Consider the following 27,305-nt stretch of genomic DNA (forward strand, 5'->3'; position numbering starts at 1 on the left):
AAATTTCATTCACCCCAGTGGGCATGGTGTGACACAACAATAGCAGATGTTACTGGACATTAGGGATGGGGGAGAATATTCACTAAATTTATTACTGGATTTTGATAAAATTTGAAGTCAGGATCATTCAGACCATGGTATTCCAATCTCTATGTATGGATGTGAAAGTTGGAAAGTGAAAAAAGTGGATAAGAGAAAAATCAACTCATTTGAAATGTGGTGTTGGAGGAGAGCTTTGCGCATACTATGGACCACGAAAAAGACAAATAATTGGATGGGTGTTAGACCAAATTAATCCAGAATTATCACTAGAAGTTAAAATGATGAAACTGAGGTTATCATACTTTGGACACATAATGAGAAGACATGATTCACCAGAAAAGACAATAATGCTGGGGGAAACAGAAGGGAGCAGAAAAAGAGGAAGGTCAAACAAGAGCTGGACTGATTCCATAAAGGAAGCCACAGACCTGAAGTTACAAGATCTGAACAGGGTGGTTCATGACAGATGCTAATGGAGGTTGCTGATTCATAGGGTCACCATAAGTTGTAATTGATTTGAAGGCACATAACAATAACAACGACAATCCACATTGTATTTGGACTGGCATTGATTTCTTGAGGCAGGTTGTGGCTGTCCTCAGCACTTTTTAAAAAAAAAAATAAGCTCCAAATTTTACATTGTCTTCGTAATCAGCTTTCCTCTAAACTGATGCATTTTAAACTTATCTCAGTGAAGAAAGTGCCTACAGCATAAACATTGTCGTTAGCAATTACGTTATTTTATTCTCTGGAAAAAACTCATGAATTGGCAATTGTGCAAACAACTGGAAACAAAAAAATGGCAGATCAGTACTGAAAGCCAGACTGTTGGAATTCAAATGGGTAGGAGCAGAGCTTGGAAAAGTTACTTTTTTGAACTACAACTCCCATCAGCCCAATCCAGTGGCCATACTGGCTGGGGCTGATGGGAGTTGTAGTTTCAAAAAGTAACTTTTCCAAGCTCTGGATAGGAACCATTACCAAACCCCATCCCTATTGGACATCACCCCCCCTTTATGTGCATGCCTGCTTCTGCATGCTGGAATACTGCCCCAAAATTTGTTACATGAGCAGTAGCGGTGTGATCCCAAGAAAACTGTGGGAAAAATGAAATGCCAAACTCCTGCAATTTTCTGGGTTAACAGGGTTGCAAACAATATGTTTCCTGGAAGCAATTAACATTGACATGAGTGCTAAGCTTCCACTTGATTCTGCTAGATTTCCAGAAGTGGCTTTAAGTTGTGTGAAACATTACATAAAATGTGAAAATTAACAGGTAAGGAAAGTCATGAAAATGGAATAAAGTCTGAATGCAGCTCTATTCCAAATGGCCCTTGGGTTTGGATTATTTCCTAAGTCGAAGTCTATTTTAAAGGTTTGTTTTCCCTCTGCCAGGCTCAGGCTACCTCAGCCAGCAGTAACTCTGCTCCTGAGCAGAGTCTGGAAAAGGGGTAACGTAAATTTAAGCAGGCGTAAATTCTGCCAGTTTCTTATACTTAGGATTGCTCTGTAAGCATGTATAGAATTGCAGCCTTCTTGACTAGCCACAGGCACCCTTATTCTATTTTGTACAATAGTATTGAAAGATCTAGGAAGAGCTTGGAAAAGTTACTTTTTTGATCTACAACTCACATCAGTCCAAGCCAGTGGCCATGTAACTTTTCCAAGCTCTGCTACTAAGCAGATTGGGAACAACCTTTCACCGAAAAGATTACACACACACTTGTATAAACTGAACAAACTGAAAACAAACAAAGACAGCTATGGGTCACACCAGTTTATATCTCTTCCAGAGGGAACATATTGCAGCTCATCTCTTTCAAGGGGGGGGAGTTACTCCTATACAGCCTTAACTGAACTGGTTCCATGGCCTAATCTCCACGCTCAATGAGTCAAAGAGCCAACTACGGCACAGTTCCCACTACTTACAAAAATATCCCTAATCCCCTAGATTTGACAGGAGATCTAAATATTGCAAAGTCCATTGCTGTGAATTATTTGTTCCTGTTATTAAAAATCATTATTCACTTGATTTCTGCAGCAAAGGTTAAGCCGGTACATAGTGTATGTGCAAGATGTTTAAATGTGGAAGCATTCAGTGTTTTTTTTCGTCCTCCTTGAACAAAAATAAGTCTGTATTTCAAATAAGGATGCGCTGAATTCCCACGGGGTCAGATTTTGATTGACTCCAGAGTAACACAATCAGGGAGATCCAAAAATAAAATCAAGGCAAGAGGGATGTTTAACACTGTGCTACAGTGTACTTTCACCCCCTAAGATAGCCTCAATCAATCTGGTGGCCTCCAGATGCTTTGGATAACAATTCTCATCAGCCTCAACCAGCATGGCTGTGCTAGCTGGGGCTGATAGGAGTTGTAGTCCAAAATATCTGGAGGGCACCAGGCTAGTGACGCTGCCATAGGAGGAATTCTTCTGTTTATAGCTCCAGATAGCCTGGAACATGAGCCTTCTAGTGCTCTTCAGACAGTGGTGTGCTGGTAAATGTTTAACAACAGGCTCTCACCTACCTTGGCATAGATGCATGCTGGAAGTGTGAGGAAGTGTTCTCCCCCTGATAACCCCTGTCTCCATACCAAACAACAGAAAATCTCTCATGAAGTCTTAAGGATGATCCCCGTCCCCTTCTCTTTGAGTGAGACAGAGATTGTGAATATTTGAGTGCAAGAAAGAGACTGCATGAGTGAAGAGTGTGTGTGGTATATGCTGCGCAATTGCAGTGCGTGCACATGAAAGCAAATGCTCAGTGGAAACTTTAGCCATGACCACCACAGGCAGGCAGCCCTCTGTCTGAAAGGGGTCCATAGATAGTGAACCAGTCTTAGCTGAAAAAAGGCACTCTGAGCCACTGAGACTACATGAGCCTACAGTGACAGTGTTGGGTCCAATGGTGCCCTCAAGCAATGGACCGCTCCTTCCAGGGGAAGAGAGAAAAGGGATAAGAAAGTCAACCCCCAGACCATAATTACCCTCTTCCAGGATGCTTAATATAAGCTATTCAGGGCTTAAGCCAGTCAGATCCCAGTCTTTTTCTGCTCTCCACTTTCCTTTTCTGTTGTTGTTTTCAACTGAGAAATTAATATGCCGTATCTCATACAGCTTTCAGCCATAGACTTGATTGATGGCTTTATACAGCCAGTTTGACTTCTGATTTCTTTAGAGCTTACTCTCCCCCCCTCACTCACTCACACACTCACTCAAACACATACACACATACCTGTGTAGACTCAGTTGTCACCAGTATCCTGTATGCTCACCCATTCCTGTCAGGCCAGGTGTGCATGTGTCTTTTAAATGTTGTTTTCATTCACAAAGTAATGCACTTTTTATACATCCAGGGCAATGATGCAATGGAAATAATTCTTGAATCTAATGTTACTGCATGGTGCAGGATGGAGTAATACTTCAATGGCTTCCACACAATGAAAGGCAGCATCAAAGGAGATCCAGGTATGTAGAAAGTAGGGATGGTGAGAAATTCAATTCAGTTCAAGCCTGATCTATCGAGTTCACACTTTCTGAAACAATATGAGAACTGAAACACAGCCTTCCTTCGAAATGTGCAATTATTCAAATGTGATGTAGCTCGCCAACCAAACAAATGCATATATTAGGGGAAAGTATGCATAAAAAATGGATATATGAGTGAAAATAACATACAAAAATCCATTAGATGAAGAGGTTGTGTGCAAAATGTGTACATGAGTGTACATTAGTCAAAACTGCCTACAAAATATGTTTACAAGAAGAAATTTGCACTAAAAGGCTGGAGAATTTTCATGAGAATTTTTTTTTAAGTTCATAAATTTCTGCAGAAATGTAGAGGACTGAATTTAAGGTTGGAAAAATGAGAATCTGAGAGAATAAAAATTAATAGATCTTTCCATCCCTGGTAGAAAAGGCGCCCTGCTCGCCGTGCAGCTGACGAGCGGGGCAAGGTTGCAGATGGGGGGGTGAAGACGCTGCCTCCATCTTTAATGGAGGCAACGTCGCGCGTCGTGCTTATGACAAAAGCGTGATGCGTAGCATGAGGGGTGGAGCTTGCAGGACTATTTAAGTCCCGCCGCCCCTCCTACCCCGCCCTCCTTCTTTCATGGTGTGCCTATGGGGTCGCTTCGGGGCCGAGTAGGAATTTTTATCCTGCCCACCCGTGTTGGCGGGCAGGTTTTTTGCCTACTCCACACTATGGGAATGCGAAGGAATCGGGTTAGGGGGTGTTGTGTTTAATAGGCAGATTTGGCTTATTTGGCTAATTGACTTATCAACAGGTCATGCCCACAGGGCAATGTATTTAAAACCTAAGCGGGAAGGTGCAGGAAGGAAAATAGGTAAGGACAGCTAGGTGGCCCCCTTAGGCACCTTTGGAGGTGATTGGCAGTTCTGGAGGCCTGTCTCTCAGGGCTTTACGGCTCGAGGGCAGGATATGGGCTGCTTCTGGGGCCAACTTATCCTCATCTACCCAGGGGTTATACGGTCCCGGGTGGGGATGACGTGGGAAGGCCCCCCTACTCACCTACAAGGTGTGGCTGGGGTAAAGGGTAAGCAGATGGGCTTGCCCTTGCCCCAGCAGGGGCTGGTCGCCCGAGAGCTGCGTGGTAAGCTACTTGCTTATAGACAGTTCCCGCACCTAGGTTTCCCTCTGCAGGTCACTTTAAATTGGGGTTTTTGTTTACTGTAATTTAAATAAAGTGGCCCTTGTTCAACCCAAGCTGATGTCTCTGCGTTTTATTTCACCCATCAACTGCAAAGTCACATTGCACATTTGTAGTCAGATTCAAATTGAAATTCTTCACAGAGAAATACCTTTGGCATGAGATGGGGGCTTTTGCTCCTTGGTAGCTCATAATTTTTTGTGCTGGTTTGGCATTCCTGCACAACTGTCACTGGCTGCTGCTGCAGTGACATCCCCCTCCCCCCCCACATGCTATTTTTTTGTATGAACACAAGACATCATCCCAAAGCCATTCTGATTGTCTGTATGACAACTTCACTGGGTAAAAAAAAGTTAATTCAGAATTGGGACAACTCTTTGAATTAGTTTTGCTAATCATTCTCTTGCCTAAATGATGACTTCCTTGAAATTGATTTCCATCATCTTGATTGTTAATAACAGGGTCCTCTCTGATATTTCAGAGGGCTCTTAGATAACACTGAAAATGCTTGCAAAGAATAGACCCATATTGTATTGAGATGGCCAGCTTTCACCCATCTCTATTAGTAAGTTCCTTTGATATCAATAAGATTTATGCACATGAAAACAGGATTAGGGGTGATGCCAGATGTTCAAGGCCAAAGAGATAAATGAAGATGTATTATATGAACCCCCATGCAAGATCCAGGGAACCACCAAAATAATTACAGACAATTCAGCTCAGTCTTGCAAAATATACATTCCCACAATAATTTATTTGTTGGCTTGTTAGCATTCCATATACAATGAATTTTGTTCAAGGTAATGACCAGCATGATTAATCCTATCATATTGCATGAGATACAAAGGTCTTCAAAATGGCATGACAGAAAAAAATCAGTAACACTTGAAAACACCAACCTAGGAAGTTTCTTCCCTAAATTGCATTGGCATGAATCTGAGATGTTTTTTAGAACTCTGATCAGCAACCCAGATATTGCCCAAGATCCTCAACCCACATTGAATGGTGAATGTGGACTGAAGGAATTTTAGAGAAGAAGCAGTTAAGCGGAGGGAAGTAACTTGATCCTTCTATCACCTGCCACTTTCCCCTTTCAACCCCTTCCTAGAGGCGATCTTCCCCAGTCAGTCTTCCTTCTGGTCCAAGCTTAGCTGGGAGAAACCTGTGTGAAAAATAGAGAGAAGGAGTTGCTTGGGGGAAGATGGATGAAGGAGGGGTAAAAACCTCCTCCTCTCCACTATTTCTCCCTTCCAAATGCCCCCGTGTCCACATCTATGTTAGGTGACAAATAAGGATTTGGGAATTCCTTGGCTGCTGTGTCATGTCTCATTTCATTCACAACTAATTCCATGAGAGCAGCAGAGGTTCCTAAAAGACTATGCCATGTGTCTGAACAATGAGGTGTCAATGCTGAAACAACATTTTCGCACAGTCATCCATAGTCCAAAACGTTTTGCTGGGAATCCAGAATGGATGTCTTGATTCTCAGTCCAAGGAAACAGAGTGCATTTTCTGCAATGGGGCAGCACAGGGAAAGATACTGCATGAGTTGCATGACACTCTCGACAACCTACAACAGGTCTAGTGCAACGGGTTTACTGTCTTGGAAAGCAGATGTTTGCTCATTAGCCAGTCTCTCATAACTACTTCAGTAAACCTCAGAAAGTGGGAGCCATGCTGGTTAGATGTGTGAGCATAAGCTCAGACAGCTGCTTGACAAAGGCTGTGGCTGTTTCCCAGGATATCACTGGATCAACAGCAAGACATTTTGACATTCAGCTCAAGGTGCCATTAGTACAGTAAATGCTCAGATGAAACACATGGGCCACCTTACATTTGCAATAAGGAAAAAAACCCCTGCTTCATGCCCTCCAGCATTTCAAAGATAAAAATAGGGACATGCCTGTAATACAAAAAAGAAGGGGGGCAAGGGAGGAAATAGAGCTATTTGGTTTTTTAAAATGCTTTTAACATCTCTATTCTCAAATCAAAGATAAGTAACTGGGTGCCCACCCCTGTTTAGTAAAGGCTCTCTTCTATCTGCACTATTAATTTACTCTATAATAGCTTGCCCTCCATTATTTTGAAAGCCCAGATGAGGATGTTTGCTCAAGGCATTAAAATATGCTAAAAAACCACACTATTATCCTACAACCATTATCCTAAAAAGTAATTATCACCTAGCAACATGACCTTCACCAGCATGTGAAATGCCTGTGAGATGCATATTACATAGCGTCTTAAATTCCATGTGCCTTCATTAGCCAAACTGATTTTACTGCAATGTTCCCAACAGAAAATAAACAACTATATTTGGTTTTGGTTTGGGGCAAACTTTTGCTCAGCATAGACCCATTGCAACGAATGGACCAAAGTTAGAGAGCAAACTTGAGTCTTGCTCTCTTTAAACCCGTGTAAAGTACTCCAGATCCAAAACCTGTTCAGAGTAGGGCTACTGCCTGCTAAGCCAGGCCAAGCCTGGCAGAAAGAGAAGAAGCTTGTAAAATAACATTTGAGTTATAGCAGTGTAAGTTCAGCCAGGTTTCCAGGTCACATGACTGAGCTGAACAAAGTGAGGATCCAGCAAGTCCCCATCCCGCCCTGCCACTCCCTATGGAACACCCATTTTTCGGGCCTTATACCCGCATAAGTTATACCAGTCTTGGCTCAGCTGGCTCAGGAAGTTAAGCCAGCTTTTCTCCAGCTGAGCTGGGATGCGAGAGTCATGCCGGCGTAGCTCAGATGAGCCAGGAACCAGCTAGATGAACCAGAGACCTGCCGGATCCAAACTCACGCATCCTGGCAGATTTCATGCAATGATTGTGCCCTTACTGACTTTCATTCATTTCAGTGGGTCTTCATTGAGTAAGAATAATGCTGGATACAATCCATTGTCTTTCACTGGAAACATTTCTGCAGGTTATCATCAGGAGAAAGTCCCTAACTTAGAGCAGTACAACAATGGAAACAAGACCTAGGGAGGTGGTGGGCTCTCCGACACTGGAGGCCTTCAAGAGGCAGCTGGACAGCCACCTGTCGGGAATGCTTTGATTTGGATTCCTGCACTGAGCAGGGGGTTGGACTTGCTGGCCTTATAGGCCCCTTCCAACTCTACTGTTCTATGATTCTATGATACTCCTTTGATATCAATTTGCACACTCCTGGTTATCTTTCAACCCCCCCTCCCCATCACCAGCTTTCTAATCATATCTTTGTTTTCTTTCAGCATGGAGCATTTGTAGTGTCCTCTTGGATGCAATTCCTGACATTTCCCTTGAACTTAGAATGCAAATGCTGCTGCTTCTCAGAAGTACCGCAGTGATTCAATTACATTTAGAAATCTAAGGACGCAGTTGTTACAGTGGAGTTGAAGCATTCGCCCAGGATCTAGGACTTTCCCTAATAGTCTTTTGCTAATAACATGATTAAGTAGCTCGTGACTAGCCTTCAAAAGCAGTTGATTATGTCACCAAATTTGTGAGGGAAGAAATCCATTGTTTAATGTGCTTTGGCTAGAAGTGGAGGGAGAGTCTCCAGCCTAGGGATGAGCAAATCAGACAATTTAAATGTCTCCTTCTAATCTTAACTTCAGTTTTCCACATTACCACTTGTTTGTATTTTTTTAAAAAGTCCTCATGAAAATTCACCAGCATTTTAGTGCAAATTTCTCCTAATATACACATTTGTATGCAGTTTTGCCTAATATACAGATTTTTTCAAACAGTTTCCCCTAGTGTAATGCATTTTTGTAATATGCATTTTATAATATGCATATATTTTCAGGAAGTGCAAATTAGGTAGATTTGCCTTTAAATGCAAACTAAATCAAATCCCCCACCTCCATCCCCATCTCAGTTCCTAGGAAAAGCAAGATTTGAGAGTGTGGAAAGGAACAGACTTTCTTGCCCCAACTCTTGTCCCCTTCCTTGAATTTAAGGGTGGCCGCCCAAAGTAGGGAGTTTGCTTCTGCTTGTGTAGTTTCCTCCTGTAGGTGCATTTATTAACAGTACCTCCACACTAGATCTTCCTCTACTTACAGTTTTGTGTTTTTTATTATATAGCTAGAAATGTGGGGAAGTTATTCAGGGCTTCTCAGACCTACATTACACTTTTATGTGGGCTGGCTCAAATGTAACACCAAACCAGGGTTTGGCATTTTACAGACCCTTTTACTTTCACTCCTCTCCTTGTAAACTGCTCTTTACCCACTCCCTTCTTGGGTTGAGACTAGGGATGGCAGGAACTATCATTTTCAGTTCTCTCGCCTCCTTCTTTTTCCACTCTTAAATGTAGTTCTCCGCATTTCTGTAGCAATTGGCTATTTTTTAAAATAAAAAAGCCCTCATGAAAATTTTTCAGCACTTTAGTGTGAATTTCTTCTAATGAAATGCAATTTTGTATGCAGTTTTGACTAATGTTCAGATTTGTGCAAGCAATTTCTCCTCATCTAATGCATTTTTTGTGTTATTTATTTTCACTAATATGGTTAGTTTCTATCCATTTTTATGCATTTTTGTAAACACTGGTTGATTGGAGCACTGCATCGCAAAAATTGGGAGAAGTGCAAATTTTGTCGGATGACTGTGTTTTGGTTCTCATCATTTTTGAAGGTTACAATTTGATAGGTTCAGTTTTAAATGCAAACTGTATCCATTTTTTCCTTCCATCCCTATTTGAGGCAAACCATGCCTTGCCATTTCATCCAAACCTGCTTTATACTTGCCCTGTAAAGAAAGATTGAGAACTGCAGTTGACTCTACCTATCAGTCCTTTTCTCTTTTTGTGTGTATGTGACAGGCACAACCATTATTTTTCTGGTTTGGATGGAATATGGTTTGCCTCAAACAAAGAGGCAGGGAGAGGAGAGAGTTTTGGCAGGCAAAGCGAGGAGAGAGGGGAAGAGGGAGCATTTGAGCCTAAGGTCCAAACCATCCCTGTTATGTTGCTAGGATTCACTATTTCTGCTATGTTGAAAAATGAGAAATTGGGTCATGCCGCAGAGGCATTTGGGTAGCTTGCATGTCTCATACTCAGTAGCCCCCCTGACTCAATAGACTCAATGCCGCCCTGGGCTCCTATAGGGAGGAAGGACAGGATATAAAATAAATAAATAAATAAATAATCCCATTTGGGCATTATTTCCAAATACATGATGGGACTGGTGAAAACATGCAGGACTAGCTTCTTCCCAACAATGATAATATGCACACTAGGGATGCGGGAGAAATTAGATTCAATTTGCATTGAAAGTCAAATCTATTAAATCCACATTTTCTGAAAGAATATGAGAAATGAAACACAGCCATTGTTCAAAATTCTCACTTATCCACATGTACCTGCAGTTCTCCAATCAAACAAGGTTTACAATAATGCATAATTGGGGGGAAAGTGTGCATAAAATGAATATATTCGTGAAAATGACATACAAAATTGCATTATATTAAGAGCAATTGCTTGCAAAAATGTGTACACTAGTAAAAATGGCATACAAAAATGTGCATGTTAGAAGAAATTAGCACTAAAATGCTGGAGATTTTTCATGAAGATTTTTTAATATATAAAAATGGCAAATTGCTGCAGAAATGTGGAGAACTGAATTTAAGATTGGGAAACAAAAACAAGAAATGGAGAGAAACTGAAATGGACAGATCTTTCCCTCCCTAACACACACCAGCAACATCCCCCCATCCAGAGCATGATCAGCTAAGGGAGCTGCTTTGATGAATGTGAGATTTCCTCTACGGCTGGGTGGGGAACCTTCAGCCCTACAGATGTTGGTAGACTACCATCAATCCCAGGCAGCATGGCCAATGTTCAGGGATGATGAGAGTTCTAGTATAAAAGCCTCTGGAAGCCCACAAATTCCCTGTTCCTGTTCTAACTGGACAGAACCCTGAATGGCCAGGATGCCCATCCCTGTGGGGGAACCCTTTTTGGAAAAACTCCCTTTAGGCACAGCTGATCAGTCGTTGGTTGAGGGATATTGCCAGCGTGGGTGGTAATATTAAGGGATTGGGGCTAGCCCCACATGTTCATCTGATCCTCACGATCCATTTGGAAATGAATGCGTGAGTAGAGCTATTGTGTGAGGATATAATGGTCCCCCCCAAGGGAAATCTTGTGTGGAAATGCCCTTAGAATTCCTGCTAATGATTCTGAGATATGCACAAGCAAAAGAGATTAACTCTATTCATGATAGCCTGCTAAATCAATATGACTTGGCACAGTCTGAGGTACGGTACACTTGATCTTAGTCAAAAAGACCAAGAAACTACCTTGTCTTACTTTCATACTGTTAAACTTTGTTTTGTAATGGTCTGTTGACTAGATAGAAATAAACACATCTGATCTGATTTGAGTTATAGGAAGTATGAAAAGGTCAGGAGCACCCTTGCCTACATTTATTTTCTCTAAAATAAATTTATTGGGCCAGAGAAGGTCATCAGAAATTGCAAATGGAAGCTCAGTCACACAGCTCCGCAAACCTCTCGCCTGCTTCTATTAAAACTTTTGCCCAGGAAATGGAAATGAATTATGTTTTGTTTTGGCTGAGAGGCGCAGTTGCTTGGCATAGCTGCTTGAGGAATGGTATGTGAACCCATTATTTAAAAAGTTGTTCAAATATTAGTGTACCCACATAAGACAACTAAAACAGCATTGGGGTGCCCAGAAGACTATAACTTTTGGCAGTTCCTATCTGAGACATTGCTGGTATTTTAGGAAATTCCTTATGTATGAGAGGTACATTTTCATTAAAGCTCAGCAAAAACACAGCTTCTGCCCTTACAGCCCCATTTGCGGGCCAAGACAATGAGGGAGATTTTGGATACTTCTGGTGGCAAGGGCAGGTTTCAGGACTAGCCCTACCATTAGGCAGAAGGAAGCAACTGCCTCAGGCAAGAGAAATTGGGGGACACTGCTGACCCCCCCAGCCATTCCTGTTGAGCCACTTGGCTGTTCCCCTCTATTGAAGGATAGCACTCTGTGTTCTGTGTTATCTGTCCTGCATCCCTTAAATTAGCCTGCTGCCTTTAGATTTGGAGATTGAAGAGTGAGGGGATAGATCCTACCAGCATTTCCTCTGAAGAAACTGCTCCAAGGAGTTCAGAGCAGCAAATATATGATCTCCTCCTCTTAAGAATCCCACAAGATAGGTTAGGTTGAGAGATAGTGATTGGCAAAGGTCATCCAGTGAGCTTCATGGCCAGCTGGGGATTTGAACCAGGGTCTCAAGACTCCTAGTCTGACATTTTAATCACTACAACTGGAGATGGACAAATCTGTCAATGTTGGTTTCTCACCTTTGCAGCTCTATGCCCCACTTCTACAAAAGTTTGCAGATTTTTCTTTTAAAAGTCTGCATGAGAACACATAGGTATTTTGGGGGTATATGTGTCCTACTGTATGCATTTTTTGTATGCAGTTTTGCCTAATATACATATTTTTCCAAGCAATTTTCTCTAATGTAATGTAGTTATATACTGAATGTTGTTTTCTCTAATACAAGCATTTTTCTGCACACTTTAGGGTCGAAGAACTGTATCACAACATTCAGAGGAGTGCAGATTTTGAAGGATGCCTGTCTTTTGATTTGCTTATTGGTTCCGGAAGTGTGAATTAAGTAGGTAAACATTAAAATGCAAAGTGAGCAATTGCCTCCTCTAATCCCTAGGTACATCATACTAGTTCTCAAGGGAGCCTGGGCCTTCAAATTAAGATCTTCCTGAAAGAATGGCATCATTTATATGGTAGGCACAAAGTACTAATATGAGCAGAGACTCCTTCTCATTCCTCCCTCCCTCCCTCCAATTTTGCTCCTTAAAAATAATTTTAAAAATTCTGTTTCAGCTCCTGAGTTTTATTAAAAACAATAACAACAAGAACCACAACAAATAAAACTTTGGTACATTGAAGCTTTGTCTATAGAGCTGTTTGGCATCCACCATTCATCTATTAGATTGGGGGGAGAGAAAGAAGTGGCTCTTTAAATTTGCTGTCCACTGGGAGTTGATTCCCCCCCCAACACAGTTCCTGAAATAGCTTTTGTAATTACTGATCCAGATGCCCATCATATTGATGAACATCTTTGGTCCATTGCATGCAGCAAAGGAACTGCATCACTTTACATGCTGAACCTCCCTATTGGGAGAATAAAACAATTAGCAAATGTATACTTTTGCTGGCAAATCTGTGATGGGAAAGATGGTTTGTGGGAGGGTAGCAGGGAATCTCTTTGTGACCTGTTTGCCTCAACTGTGAAGGTTTTCTTCTGGAAAGATGAAATATTTTACCTTCCTCCAGTGGTTAGGAAATCAGGAGGCTGCCTTATACCAGATGAGAAACTATTTGTCCATTTTGTCCAGTATTGTCCACTCTGACTGGCAGCAGCTCTCCAGGATCTCAGGCTCAGAAGGTGACGGGGAATTCTGTAGTTCGTTGGGCTGGGGGTCCTTGAGGAAACTGAAAACACAGGCTTGCAGCAAATGGTAGGGCTTTATTGGATGACAAGAGTACGCTTGGTCAGTCTCCCTCTGAGTGAGTGGAGAACTGCCCTGCTCCCCATAGGATCTTCCCCATCCTCTGCTATCTGATAACTGGAACATAGGAATCTGCCTTATCCTGAGTCAGACCAGTGGTCCATTAGCTCAACATTGCCTACATTAGCAGCAGAGTTTCAGACAGGGAACATTCCCAGCCCTACCTGGGGCCTTCTGCATGCAACGCAGATGTTCTACCACTGAGCTATAGCCTTTCCCTCTTTAACTGGAGATGCCAGAGGCTGAATCTAGGATCGTCTGCATCATCCTGTGACAACCTGGTGCCTGCCAGATGGTTTGGACTATGGCTCCCATCAGCCTCAGCCAACACAGCCATGCTGATGGGATCTGTAGTCCAAAGCAAAACATAGGAGATCAAGTTGGCAAAGACCATCAAACTTGCAAAGTGCATACTGAGCTATGATCAGATTGAGGACTGCTTGGCTTGCAGCTTCAGGTGGTTCTGGGAACACAGGGCAGCAAGGAGTAGCTATACCTCCCCCAATGGACCACTTGAAAAATGCTGAGGGCTTTGGTGGACCACTTATTGATTTTCAAGCCTGTTGCAGCCATTGCAATGCACTATGCTTTGTGCTTATCATTTTAAATTGTATTTTATTGTGTTTTATTACTTATATTGTATTATATTGTAGTACAATTTACATTCTATGGAGTTCTAATTGTCTGTCTAACTATATAATATTTTTGTAAGCCTTGAACCCATCACAGTGCAGTTCGCAGCACCACAGAGAAGTGGCCCTGTAGTCTGTGGCACTGCAAACTACATTGTGATGAGCTGGGTAGCAGAGAGTGGGACAACGAGCAGATACTGCTGGCCAGTGGCCTGCAGGAGCCACAGAGCAACTGGCCAAGGCAACTCCAGAAGGTCTCAGTCAGGGCTGGTGCCAGAGGGCAGCCAAGATGGGCCCTGGTCAAGGGCCCCTGAAGGGCCCCTGCTTAGGGTGGGTGGGTAGCACTCCCACAATCCGTGGCAGTCTCAGCTCCCAACCCTGCCATGGATCACAGAAAGGGAGCTCCCAGGGACCCCACACACTAATGAGCAGGCCCAAGATGCCCGCCTGCATGCCCCACCTACCTCTCCCTTAAAGTAAATGCTGGCCATGCTGCAAGTACAAGCCTGCCATCAATCAGGATGGCGACTGAGGTTTCCCTAAGGGGCTGATGCCACTGATGCCATCAACCAAGATGATGGTGGAGGCATCAGCCCGTCAGGGAAGCCTCACCCGCCATCTTGGTTGATGGCACGCATGTGTGCACAGCATGGGCAGCATTCACTTCAAGGGAAAGGCAGTAGGTGGCACTTGCATGCAGGTGCCAGGGCCCATGACAGGCTGGTGCCCAAGAGCCCTGGCATGCCTGGCACTGGCCCTGGCCTCAGTGTCACTACCATGATACCTGCAGAACAACAAGCTTGGTGACCCATGGGGGAAGGCTTGGCAACCGATGTGTGTGAGTGTATGGGTGAAGCTTGGTCACCTGTGTGTGTGGGGAGAGAAAGTGCCACAGCATGTGGGACAGTGAGCAGGCAGCCATGAGCACAGGCCAAGGCATCTGCACCAGGCCTTGGTGTTACTGCAATACCTGGACAGGAGGAAGCTTGGTGACCTGTTGGGGGGGGTGAGGAGAGGAGGAAGCTTCATGACCCATGGGGAGGAAGAGAGAAGAAAGCTTGGCAATCTGTCGGGGGGGGGAAGAGAAGACAAAGCTTTGTGACCTGGGGAGGGGAAGGAGGAGCCTTGGTGACCCATGGAGGGGAGTGCAGGAGGAGGCATGGGGGGAAATGGAAAAGGAGGCTTGGTGACCTGGGGGCAGAGGAAAGCTTGGTGACCTGGGAGAAAGGGGGAGGGGGACCGTGGTGACCTGGGGGAAAGGGGGAGGGGGACCGTGGTGACCTGGGGGAAAGGGGGAGGGGGACCGTGGTGACCTGGGGGAAAGGGGGAGGGGGACCATGGTGACCTGGGGGAAAGGGGGAGGGGGACCGTGGTGACCTGGGGGAAAGGGGGAGGGGGACCGTGGTGACCTGGGGGAAAGGGGGAGGGGGACCGTGGTGACCTGGGGGAAGGGTTGGTGTGCAAAGCATGCAGGGACGGAGCCCCTAGTAGTACAATAAAATGCAATATAAGAAATAAAAGAAGCAATAACAGTAAAATTAAAAATCCATATGCATATTTAATATGGACAAGCCTGGACTACCTGAATGAAATTCACGGACCACTGGTGGTCCACAGATCACAGACTGGGAACTCCTGGCTTAGGAAATCACTCCCAAGTCACAAAACATATTTGGCTGAAGGTTTCGTTATGGGGATCTGTTTGGTGAGCTTTTAGTGCTACGGCCTTCCCAGGCCAAGGCTCCAGATCAACCCATCCTCGACTTTCACAACTCATGGAATGATGCAGGCAGGAGTGTAACTTTTCTAATTTTAGCCTGTCCAAACAGACTGACATCTTCCTGATAACATTTCACTTCAGGAGCAGAATATTTAGTTTAGGATTAATGTCTGATGTAGCTTACAGCATGACCAAGCCTTGGTACAGTTCAGTTAAAAATTCTCCTGCTATATATTTATTGGGGGGGGGGGCTCTAGGGAGGTATTTTAGCAGGTAAAATCTAAAATAGAAACGGTAGGAGCAAGCCGATTGTCAGTCATGTCTAGAACACTAGAATAATCAAACAGGTAGTCTGGAATACGAATGGGGAGATTTTATTCTCTGTTTCTGTTTGCATTTGAAACACCTTAATTTGCAATTCCTGAAACAATATGCAGACTGAAACACAGTTATCCTTTGAAATTTGTACTTCTCTGAATTTTGTGATGCAGTTCTCCAGCCAAATAACTTTTATAATAGGGGAAAGTGTGGATGAAATGCATATATTAGTGGGAAATGCTTGCGGAAATGTGTATATCAGCAGAAATTCACACAAGTGATGGTGAATTTTAATAAATTTTAAAACAAAAAAATCACAAACTCTTGCAGAAAAATAAAAACTGAGCTTAAGATAGAAAAAAATGAGAAAATGAGAGAAATGAAAATTGATAGATTTGTTTATCCCTAGCCTGACAATAACCTAAGTGACAGGAGTTGTTGATTTGCCTTTGAGCATATTTGTACCCCAGAAATATCAGGGTGAGCCGAAGGTAGGTCTTCATCTACTGCATCTACTGGGTGATTTGCAGTAGATCAGCAAGGATTTTGGACTCTAAATTATTTAACTATCACAGCAAGAAAATGACACCCCCCCCCCAAAAAAAATACTGCTCGAAAGAAGATAACTTGGGGGTAATCAGGAGTAGATTTTTTGTATGGAGGAACAATGAACTTTGTTCAGTTCTGGTACTTTTAAAAAAAGTACTGGGACCAGAATTCTTTGAATCTATGTTTATGTCATTTGCACCACACACTGAAGTCTGCTCCCCCCCCAAAGTAAATCTAATGAAATAATTCAGGTTTGATTACAGCATCTCTGTACCCTGTACTGAAGCCTTTTGAGACTACAGAGCTGAGGCTAATAACAGGTTCGTATTATCAGATTCCCAGCTCTTCAGCTCTTTCTGATTTTGGCTGGAAATAACGCAAGAATGAACTATTAATTTAATAGCTCATTCTGGTTTAAAATCCCCAATCCCTCAGGAGAAGTTAGGTTTGCTTCTGCATGGAAATTGTACATTCTGCTATGTCCCATCCTGAATATAGAATCCCTAGTCAAGTGCTGAAGATAGCTTAAAAAAGGGGGAAAAAAACTATTCCCACAACGCAACACATCATAGGAATGCCACCTAGCAAATATCAGCCCCTATTTCGGTTTGCCATTCTTGTTGCATGTCTTTGAGCAGATTTCAGTTTCCATAGTCAATATAATCTACCAGTTACATACAGGGCCACAGGACATTTTCCCAAACTGGGATGGTAAGAATTCTGGAGGTTTGAGATTTCCGGTAATGGTTAGTATGCAGAGGAAAACTAGTGGACCACACCAGCAGCCTAATGTAAATTCTGCCTTGCTGTCTTGTAAATTGTAAAAGCATTTCAGCATCACTTGCTGGCAGACACGATAGTCAGCAGCTCATGCGAGCAAGACGGATGCCAAGATCACGATGCTATGCCGAGGACAAACTCTGCACAAAAGCCCTCTAGCACAAAAGAAATAGCATCGGGTGCTTTAATGTAAGAGCTAATGAACTGAGCTGAAAAAAGAGAAATGGAGTACATAGAACAATGGCCTTGAAACAAGGGATATGTGAGGAATTCAGTTTATCTGAATTTTGACATGAATTGACCTGATCCAAACACTGCCCAGACTAATGTGTGGACCAGAATGTAATTATGCTTCACATTTCACACTTCTCTGAACGTTGTGATACTTTCAGCTTTTAAAAGTACCAAAAGAAGCTCAGAAGGGCATTGAGAAAAAAATGCAGTGCCAGTACCAGGCTTCTGGGGGTGGGGGTAGGGGGCTTGCTGATGATGGAACCCCACACCCTCCTGAACCAGAGCAGGACTCAGGTCTGCTTGTGATGGCCACAAAATCTGTCAGTGCCACAGTGCATTTCCCATCTGTTCACGAATTCCATAAAACATTGTTTTTTGAGAGGTAAAAACTGGATCCTGATCTGTTCCTGGTTCACAATTCAAAGTAGTGGTTTTAACCTTGGCCCAGAAAACTTCAGGGCAGTGATGGGAAACTTCTGATCCTCAGGACAAATTAGATCCACCAGGCATCCCCATTTGGCCTGCAAGGTCATTTCGACCAAGCCACACGCATCTGCCCTACAGGTAAAGAATCAGCTCACCCAGAAGCAGAGTTTTCAGTCACTGCTGATTAGCAGATTGGGAGTTGGAGAATGCAAAGCCCTGTGCATTTCCAAGCACTGCTCTGATCAGCTCTGCAAGCACCAATGGTCAACTACACTTGTAAAGCTCTGTTCAAGGAAAATGGATCATCTGACACCATTGTTGCTGTGAACAATCCCGGTATTTATTTATTTATTTCATTTATATCCCGCTCTTCCTCCCAGCAGGAGCCCAGGGCGGCAATGGTATGGCAACCAAAGATTTAAAACTGGTGTATAAATGGCAATAATGAAATTAAATGGATTTTGTTTTGCATTACTTCAGCTCAAAAATATACACCATTAAGTAGCCATGCAGACTGACCACCTCAGATTCATAGAGTTGGAGGGTGATTTGTAGGCCACCTAATCTAACCCTCTGCTCAGTATAAGAAATACAGAGCTAGAGCTTCCCTGGCCATCTAGCCTCTGCTCAAAGACCTCCAGCAAATAATAGCATACCACCCATCTAGGTAGTTGGTCTCACTGCTCAAGTATCCTTATAATCAAGAATTTTCTTCTCATATTTATCCACAATCTACCCTCTCAAATAGGAAGCTCAGTGGGAGAACAACTGATTTGCATGTATATGGTTGCAGGTTGAGTTCCCAGCATCTTCCAGTAGGGCTGGGAGAGACTTCTGCCTGAATCTCTCAAGAGTTGTGGCCAGTCAGTACAGACCAGTGTTCTTCAGCCTTGGGTCCCCAGAATGTTGATGGACTACAACTCCCATCATCCCTGACCATTGACCATGCTGGTCTGGGGATGATGGAGATGTAGTCCAACAACATCTGGGGACCCAATACTGAGTTAGATGGCCCAATGGTCTAACTCTGCATAAGGCAGCTTCCTATGTTCCTCTAAACACAGCAGACAATACTGCTTCCCCAACTGATGCAGTGCTTCAGGTCGGGAGAGGGATGGAGGCATGGGAATTGAACTGGTAGGGATGAGATTAGGTGAGCACCTTATGTAAACTTTAAAATGCATACTTTCAGATCTTAATGAAGTGCCATCTGCTCCATCAGGGAAGGACCTACAGGTGGGTGACAGAACATCTGCTTTTCATGCAGAAGGTCCCAGGTTCAATCCCTGGCATCTCCAGGTAGGGCTGGGATAGAGTCTCACCTGAAATCCTGGAGAGCCTTTGCCAGTCATTGCAGAACAATACTGAGCTAGATAGATGAATGGTATGACTCAGTACAAGGCAGCTTTGTACCCATTAGTTCAATGGAAACTTTTCAAGATCTAAGGATTAGCACATAGAGTTACAGTCCTTTTTTGAATTCCTGCAGTGGTACCGTGCCCCTCGTTTCTGATGCTATAGATTTATTTTCTGCCTAAAGCACAACATTAAATACCAAATTATTTCTAAGTGTACAGTAACTAAAATACCAAATGCGTATTTTACCTCTTTTCTATGGAGGCCAGCAGAATTGAGGGAAACAGCCAAATCAAATCACTTTCAAGCTGTCTGAAAGGTCAGTTACTACCCTGCAAACCTCACATTTGCTGTGAACTTATTTTCGTCCCTTAGCATCTAAAACACATTCTATATAATCCCTATGAGGCTATAGCAATAGAGGGGGAAATGACAGGCATACTGTCAGAGCTCTTGATGCTCTTAATGAAATGGGGAAATCTCTTGTAAAGATGGCATTGGCATTATATGAGCAGATGCAATCTGAAAAGCTTTTAATGATAGGCTCTCCAGAAAGAAAGCAAATTTGGCAAACCCAAATCCATAGATTTTTAAAAATAAACACAATAGTCCTGGCCTAATATTCCAGCAGAAGTGATCAAACATATATACACAGAGGGATAATTCACACACATCTCTTCGTTGCTTTATTTCTCTAGAATGATGACTGGCAGCTGAATGTATGAGATGACTTCATTAAAAAAACATTGGGTTATATTTATCTTATGTTAGCCATGCCATCAAAATCAGTTGGACTTAAGGATGTCATGACTAGGGAATGGATCTGTCAGTTTTCACTTCTTTCAGTTTCTTCTTTTCAAAATCTTAAATGCAGTTCTCCACATTTCTACAACAATTTGCGTTTTTTTAAAAAAAAATCCTCATGAATTTAATGCATTTTAATGTGAATTTCTCCTAATAAACATATTACTGTATGCAGTTTTGACTAATGTCCTTAAGTTTGCAATGTAATGCATTTTTGTATGGTATTTTCATTAATGTATTGTTTGTATGCACACTGTTTCGGAATATATGCATTTTGCTAACATTCTTTGGTTGGAGACCTGCATTGCAAAATTCAGGCAAGTGCAACATTTGAAGGATGGCTGTGTTTCAGTTCTCATATTGTTTCATAAAGTGTGGATTTGATACATTCAGCTTTAAATGAGAACTGAATCCAATTTCTTCCCCATCTCTTGCCATGACTGCTTGTCCCATTGATTTTAATGGAACTAAAGTATGACCAGCTTATGTCCTATTCACACATTTGCTCATGTGTAGGATGCTTATGTGCAGGTTTGGGAGAATAAGACTGCTGAACCTGTGTTTCATTAGTGTCATAATAAATGCTGCCTGTCCTGAAGACCACTTCTGATCCTGCTCTTGTGTTACATCCCTATTGCTGTGTCCAACCTTCATGGGCTGAGCATGAAGATCTGAGAAAAGGAACTCTTCACATGAACAGCTGATCACAATTAGAAGCTCTAAGCAAATACCCACACAATTGGGTATCCTGCTCACGTGGAGCTCCTGGGCTGTATCTAATGCTAGTCCTACTCTGAGTAGACCCATAAAAAGTAATAGACACGGCTAGCTTAGGCCCAATAATTTCAATGGGTCTGCGCTAAGTAGAATTTGGTTGGATGCAACCCCTATGCACAAGCATTCCTTTTCGGATCACCACACTCAGTGTCAAAGGATAGGGTAGCACAGTGAAGGGAATGCAATTTCAGGGGTGGAACTAGAAATAAGGCCCTCCTCCTGCTGCTATATGTGAATTCCCTATATGTATGTAAACATATGACAAGGGCTATAGGACTGCATCCAAGGCTAGTCCTAATCAGAATAAATAAACTAAAATTAATAGACATGACTAAATCAGGTTCATTCATCTCAATGGGTGTACTCTGAGTAGAGGTTACTCAGAAGTGGCTATGGCACTTAGTCTGGATCCTACCTAATGCATTTAAAATGATGTGGAAGTTCTTATCTGGGACACTTGATCTGTAATGGCCCCTTCACCCACTTGGCCATCACTTGGTGTTCCAGTCATCAAGTTATAATCAATCATGCATATGTAAATCAACCTAGAGTGCCACAGAAGCAGAGGAACTCCCATTAACCTTGATGTTTAGGGCAGGTGTGGGGAACCTTTGGCCCTCCAGATGTTGCTGAACTACAACTCCCATCATCCCTGTCCATTGGCCATGCTTGCTGGGGTTGACAGGAGTTGCAGTTCAGCAACATATGGAGGGCAAATGGTTCCCCACACCTGGTTTAGGGAATGTTTTACACTCATAGTGATTGAAGAACGTTCCCCAAGGCTGAAGCAAATCTAGGAAGCTCTTGCTTGTACAGAGCTCAATGGACAAATTTGATTCAGACCTTTGGATTACGCAGCCACTTTTCACTGCTGTTTGTTTAGATTTCTGGCAATCCATATTCAGGTAATCTGGTTTAATGAAGGAACGTGGTATGTGAATTTTTGTGTTTTGAGATATATAATTTAGCCAAAGTCAATTGAAATAAATCTCTGTGGACACAGTTACATTGAAGACCTAAACTGGTTTAAGTGCAATTCCCTTTCCCTAGAATACCCTATGAAATCCAGGGCAGAGAAAGGATCTAAGAAACAATTCTGAGCAGAATGCAGGAAAGCATAAATTAATTTGGCACAGACCTAATGTGACCCTGTAGAGTAGATGCATCCTGTGGGGAAAAAAATCTAGGCTACTCTGTGACACTATCAAATCTGATCCAAGCTATCTACTTGCTGTTAAATATTGGGCTGATTTAGGCTGCATCAAACCATGTGAAAGCAACCAGTTCTTCATAAACACATAGAGAATTTCTGGATACTCCCAAATCGCTGCTTCATGCCCTTTCTTTTCTCTGTACTTGGGGTGGGTCCAAATAGCTATGTTCTCTGCCACAAGAAATGATAGGAATGGATTGATTCTTTGCTGTTGACTTGTGGAAGAGACTGTCTTGAATCCTAGTCTTCTCAATAATTAAATAAGCATCCCCACCGAGAGTACCCATCATCATGTGAATGTGAACAATTCTACAGTTTGCTGAACCCCTGTTTCATCAGTGCCACAATAAATGCTGTCTCTCTACAGGTCTGCATGTGATAATTGCAAAAAAGCTGCTTTGCAGTGCAGTGCGATGGTAGCTGTTGCCTATTTGGACTCGTAGGGCGGAAGGCAGGGAGGTCAACAGACAGCAAAGTTAGAGTCAATCATATGCAGAGCCAAAGCCCATGAAAGGCAGAGACAACTCATTTTAGTTTTATCCCAGGCTCTTCTTCTGTGTTGGGTTCTACCGGGGCAACACTGAGACTAAGGAGGAGGAAGTTGACAGTTGTAAGAAAGAAGGCAGGCAGATGGGAGCTGTCTGACAGCAGTTGGTGGGGTTAGTGCCCCATTTGCCATAATGCACCAGCTTCCAATGTTGCAATGTGTCATAAGTCCCATGGGTTGGCAATGGAGCGATGAGGAGGAGGAAGAGGAGAGACTTGGACCAATGGGAAGATGCCAGTGATGTGCCTTTGGATGTGGATGAGCTTGAAGGCTCTCACGCCTCTGACAGTGACACCTCCACCCTATAGCTCCAGTTACTACTGGGGAGGCACTGCCTAATCAGAAAGTTGTCTCTCCCCCTTCCCTTCATCCCCCTTCCTTTGCTTTCTCACCCTGCTGCTGCCACTGCCACCGCTATCCTCGCTGCAGAGCAGGCCCCCTCCTGAGGGGGATGTGAAAGAGGGAGTCCAGCCACCCTCACCTTGGACTCATAGGCTATGGCACCGGCAGGCTCAATTACTTCCTCATCTGCGTGCTTGCTCTCCACAGTGATGCTCAGTTCACACAAGTAAGGTCCCCGCCCATCCTTACTTAAGGCTGGTAAGGCGACATGTCTGGTTGCTGCAACAAAGTCTTAGTGTAATGTAGACGTGCCCAGTGAATCCTAGCAATGATGCTGAATACTGTGTAAATTGTAAGCTGATTCATGAAGTGCTCTGAATGGAAACTTTCTGTTAAATCTACTAAAGAAATGCACACTTCCGTGGTCATGTGTGACGGCAGTGGGTTTGGGCAGGATGCAATGAAACCTTGTGGTATGAATCTGCAAGGTTTCTATTTGTTCCATGTATCCCAGGGGTTGTGTATGCCAAAAAGAGAGAGGGTTGGGAATGCCAATAAAGAAGGAAGAGGTGAATGAGGGATCAGAATTCTCTGAGTCAGCTATTGATGGAATAGGTTGGGCTCATGGGTTGTGATGGAGTCACAGATATGGGAAGGAGACGCAACATGCAAGGATCAAGGGGCTGGGAAATGCCCCACAAACCCAGAAGACAGTTTCACGGCATCATTGTTATGCCCAAATATACATTATTTTGCTGCTGCATATTTCCCACCGTATATGTTGCACTTCAAAAATGAATGTACTACAAGACAGTAGACAAAGAGGAACACAAAGAAAGGGAAGCCTTAAAAAACCACACACAGAGATTTGGCAAACACTTTTGGAATAAGGAAATCGTCCCTATAAGAGAGAGAGAAAGAGAGAGAGAGAGAAGGGACAATGAGGCCCTCTTCATTTGTGCACCAAGAATTATGGGAGCTGCTTCTCTATGATGATATCTCATCTGTGAATACTACAGCCAGATGGGCAGAACAGATCGTATGGATCAGTCCGACTTGTTTGACATCCTACAGAGAAGGAGGCAGAGGGCTAGGGATGGAAGGATCTGTCAATTTCAGTTCTCCAAGTTTCTCCCTTTCCCAGTCTTAAATTCAGTTCTCCACATTTTTGCAGCAATTTGCAACTTTTTTTTAAATCCTCATGAAAGTTCTTCAGCATTTTAGTGCAAATTTCTCCTGATAAACACATTTTTGTATGCAGTTTTGACTGACGTACACACTTTTGCATTATATTTCCCCTAATATAATGCATTCTTGTGTGTAATTAATGTCCCCTAATATACACATTTTGGTAAACAATCTTTGCTTGGAGAACTGCAAAATTTGGATAAATGAGAATTTCAGGTGGCTGTAATTTGGTCCTCATAGTGTTTTGGAAGGTTCACATTTCATAGATTTGGCTTCAAATGCAAACATGAATCAGATTTCCCCCCACTCCCTAGAGGACGCTGGTTGGCTATGAAAGATCTACATTAGTTCTCTGCCTAGGTGGTTATACTGTTTACCCACACACATGATGATCATGTGAGATGTCTCTGTGGAGGAACAGCTCCCATCAGGTTTGCTGTACATATGAAGGGAGCACCAGCTTCTGAGCTATTAGTGCCAAGCTCTAAATGAGGCTTAAAAGCTCAGAATCAGGGCCAGTCCTTGTGGCAGAGGTGAGGAACCTTTTACATCCCCAGGGCCGCATTTCTGCAGGGGCAACCTTACAGGGTCACATGCCAAAAGTGGGGGAGGGAGTAATGTCTGTAACTCTTACCTTTGTACAGCAGACTACATTCCAGGCATGCAGAAGTCAAAGGTCTCCCCCCGTCCAGATACCCACAACACACACATCTCTCCGTCTTCCATGCAGGCAAGCAAGAGGCATTATCACAATTCAAGGGCAAATTCCAGCCAGGCAAAAACAATTAAGGGGTGTGTGGAGCACAGCCAATGAGAGGCAAGGCCTGGGATAAAAGGGTGTGGCCTGGGAAGAGCTGCAAGGGCTGGATAGAGAGGTCTGGGGAGGGGCTCATTTGGTCCCTGGGTCTGAGGTTCTCCACCCTTGCCCTTTGGTGTCCATTGAGTTTCTCAGAGCTGGAGTAATTCCATTAAAACAAAGAAGGGAGTCAAATTAAAAGGCCACCATATTTCTCCTTTAACACATGGCTCAGCCTCATCCAATTCACCCTTTATGGATACAGAGTTACCACAACATAAAGCTGAGAGCCATAGAAAAGTACCTGCGCTGAAACCAAGAACATACAATTCATGGTTTTCTATTGTAGGATATGTTACAACACTGCCCCCCCTGCCCCTGTCAGTCATGAAGAATGAAACCGCTAAACAATTTGAAATAAAATGAAATGAATTGCAGAACCTTGAAAATAGCAAGGAAAATGATAGGAGAATTGTTTGAAGGAGTCCGGCTCCAAGAGGGCCTATTTCCAAACCCAACAGATTCCAGTGGGAGTTAAATCGCCTTGGCTGAGATTCTCGCAATAATTTGGATTCAGCCCAAGCTCATGTGCTTTGTTCTACTTCAGCCTCCATCTCTCGTCATGTTCTTCCTTCTGTGTTATCTCATTAAAAACAGCCCCCATGCTCAGGTTGGGCAAATTGAAGCACTGCATGTAACCCTCTTCCAGCCCCACCAGAACGATAGATGCCTTCAAATATCTTCTCCATTGTTGCTGATGGAGACAGTGTGTATTTTAATGGTGGGCACTTTCAGGTCCTTTTGGGTGTTGTTTCCCGATGTGCTTGCACAGCAGCATACCCTGAGAAAGCCTTTGCTCTTGACCTTGGCTGTCACACAGCTGGACTTATCCTTTGTGGCTGTGCTCTTAGTAGACATGCTTTGAACGGCTGAAAAGAGTTTCCACTCGCAGACGCCATCTGACTTGGAAATCTTATAGAAGGTTTCTCCAGAGCCCACAGGGATGCGGACAACATCTTTGGGAGCTTCTGCTACATGTTTGCTTGGATGATTGAGGTTGAAGCTAAGGGAGTATTTGTTGGCTGAGTACTTCCGTGGCGGGAGACACTGGGCCCTTAGAACATTTTGGAATGCCTTTTTAAACTCTTGACTGGAGCAAGGGTAGATGATAGGGTTGATGCAGCTGTTTAGATATCCCAGCCAAAATGCAATTTTGAAAATGGTTTCTGAGGGCTTGCTCTGGGGAAAGAAAGAACCTGAAATGGAAAATATATGGACTGTTACTGGAAATAATAAAAGTACAATTCCTGATGATCAACTGGCAAGAAAGAAGTGGTGGTTGTGGAGACGTTTTTGACTGTGCGCAGCACCTAGGACTGGGCAAATCTGTCAATTTCTCATTTCTCTAATCTTAAATTCAGTTCTCCACGTTTCCACATCAGTTTTGTGATTTTTTTTTAAAAAGGCGTCATGAAAATTCACCAGCGTTTTAGTGCACATTTCTCCTAAAATATATATTTGTATGCACTTTTGCTTAATTTTTTATATATTGTAAACTGCTTTGATGTTTTTCTAAAATGAAATAATGGTATACAAATATATCTATAAATAAATAAATAAAACAATATACACCTATTTGCAAAATGATTTTCCTTAATATTATACATTTTATATGTTATTTACAATAATATTGGCATTTTTATGCATACTTTACTGGTGTATGAATTTTTGTACACATTACCTGGCTTGAGAACTGCATTGCAAAATTCGTAGATGTGTGAATTTTGAAGGATGGCTTTGTTTCATTTTGCGTATTGTTTCAGAAAGTGTGAATTAAGTAGGTTTGACTTTAAATGCAAATTGAACTGGATCCCCCCCCATCTCTACTAGCACCTCAAAACTCAGTTACATCCTGGAGGAACAAAATTAGTTAAGAACACAATGGGTAAAATACATCTAAAGGTATCCAGTTTTAAGTTCCTTTCATTTTACGGGTGACATCGAAACACATGCTTAAGGGCAGATCCACAACATGCATTTAAAGCACATCCAACACACATTTAAAGCACATGACTTTCCCAAAAGAATCTGGGAATTGCTAGAAATTCCCAGGACCTTAGCAAACTACAGCTCCCATGATTCTTTGGGAGAAGTTATGTGGTATAAATGTACATTGAATGTACTTTAAATGTGTGATATGGACCTGCCCTCTCACTAAAATCAATAGGATTTCAAAGTCATTAGCTATGGCTGGATTGGGTTGTAGTCAAATAAATCCTGTTCAGAGTAGACCCACTGAACTTAATGAACTTAATCATACCTATTAAATTCAATGGGACTACTCTGAGTAGGACTAACATTAAATACCACCCAT

At 42.9% G+C, this 27,305-nt stretch overlaps 1 protein-coding gene across 4 annotated transcripts in view; it reads right to left on the bottom strand.

The window, feature by feature from the left end:
- Window positions 1-5,442: 5,442 nt before the first annotated feature.
- Window positions 5,443-27,305, bottom strand: part of ADRA1A (adrenoceptor alpha 1A) — an 85,018-nt gene continuing 63,155 nt past the window's right edge. For 3 of the 4 annotated variants that reach the window (XR_009758763.1, XR_009758764.1, XR_009758762.1), the window contains 2 exons: window positions 24,770-26,187; window positions 5,443-5,874 (listed from right to left, as the gene is read on the bottom strand). Coding sequence is in view for 1 of the 4 variants with exons in the window: in XM_061593474.1 (XP_061449458.1) it covers window positions 25,664-26,187 (524 nt within the window). In the remaining 3 variants the exon portion in view is untranslated. Of the gene's footprint in view, window positions 5,875-15,210; window positions 26,188-27,305 lie in introns of those variants that run through there. The other variant, XM_061593474.1, reaches the window with a different exon arrangement.

Source organism: Rhineura floridana, chromosome 12 (assembly GCF_030035675.1).
Source record: "Rhineura floridana isolate rRhiFlo1 chromosome 12, rRhiFlo1.hap2, whole genome shotgun sequence".
NCBI classification, from domain to species: Eukaryota; Metazoa; Chordata; class Lepidosauria; order Squamata; family Rhineuridae; genus Rhineura; species Rhineura floridana.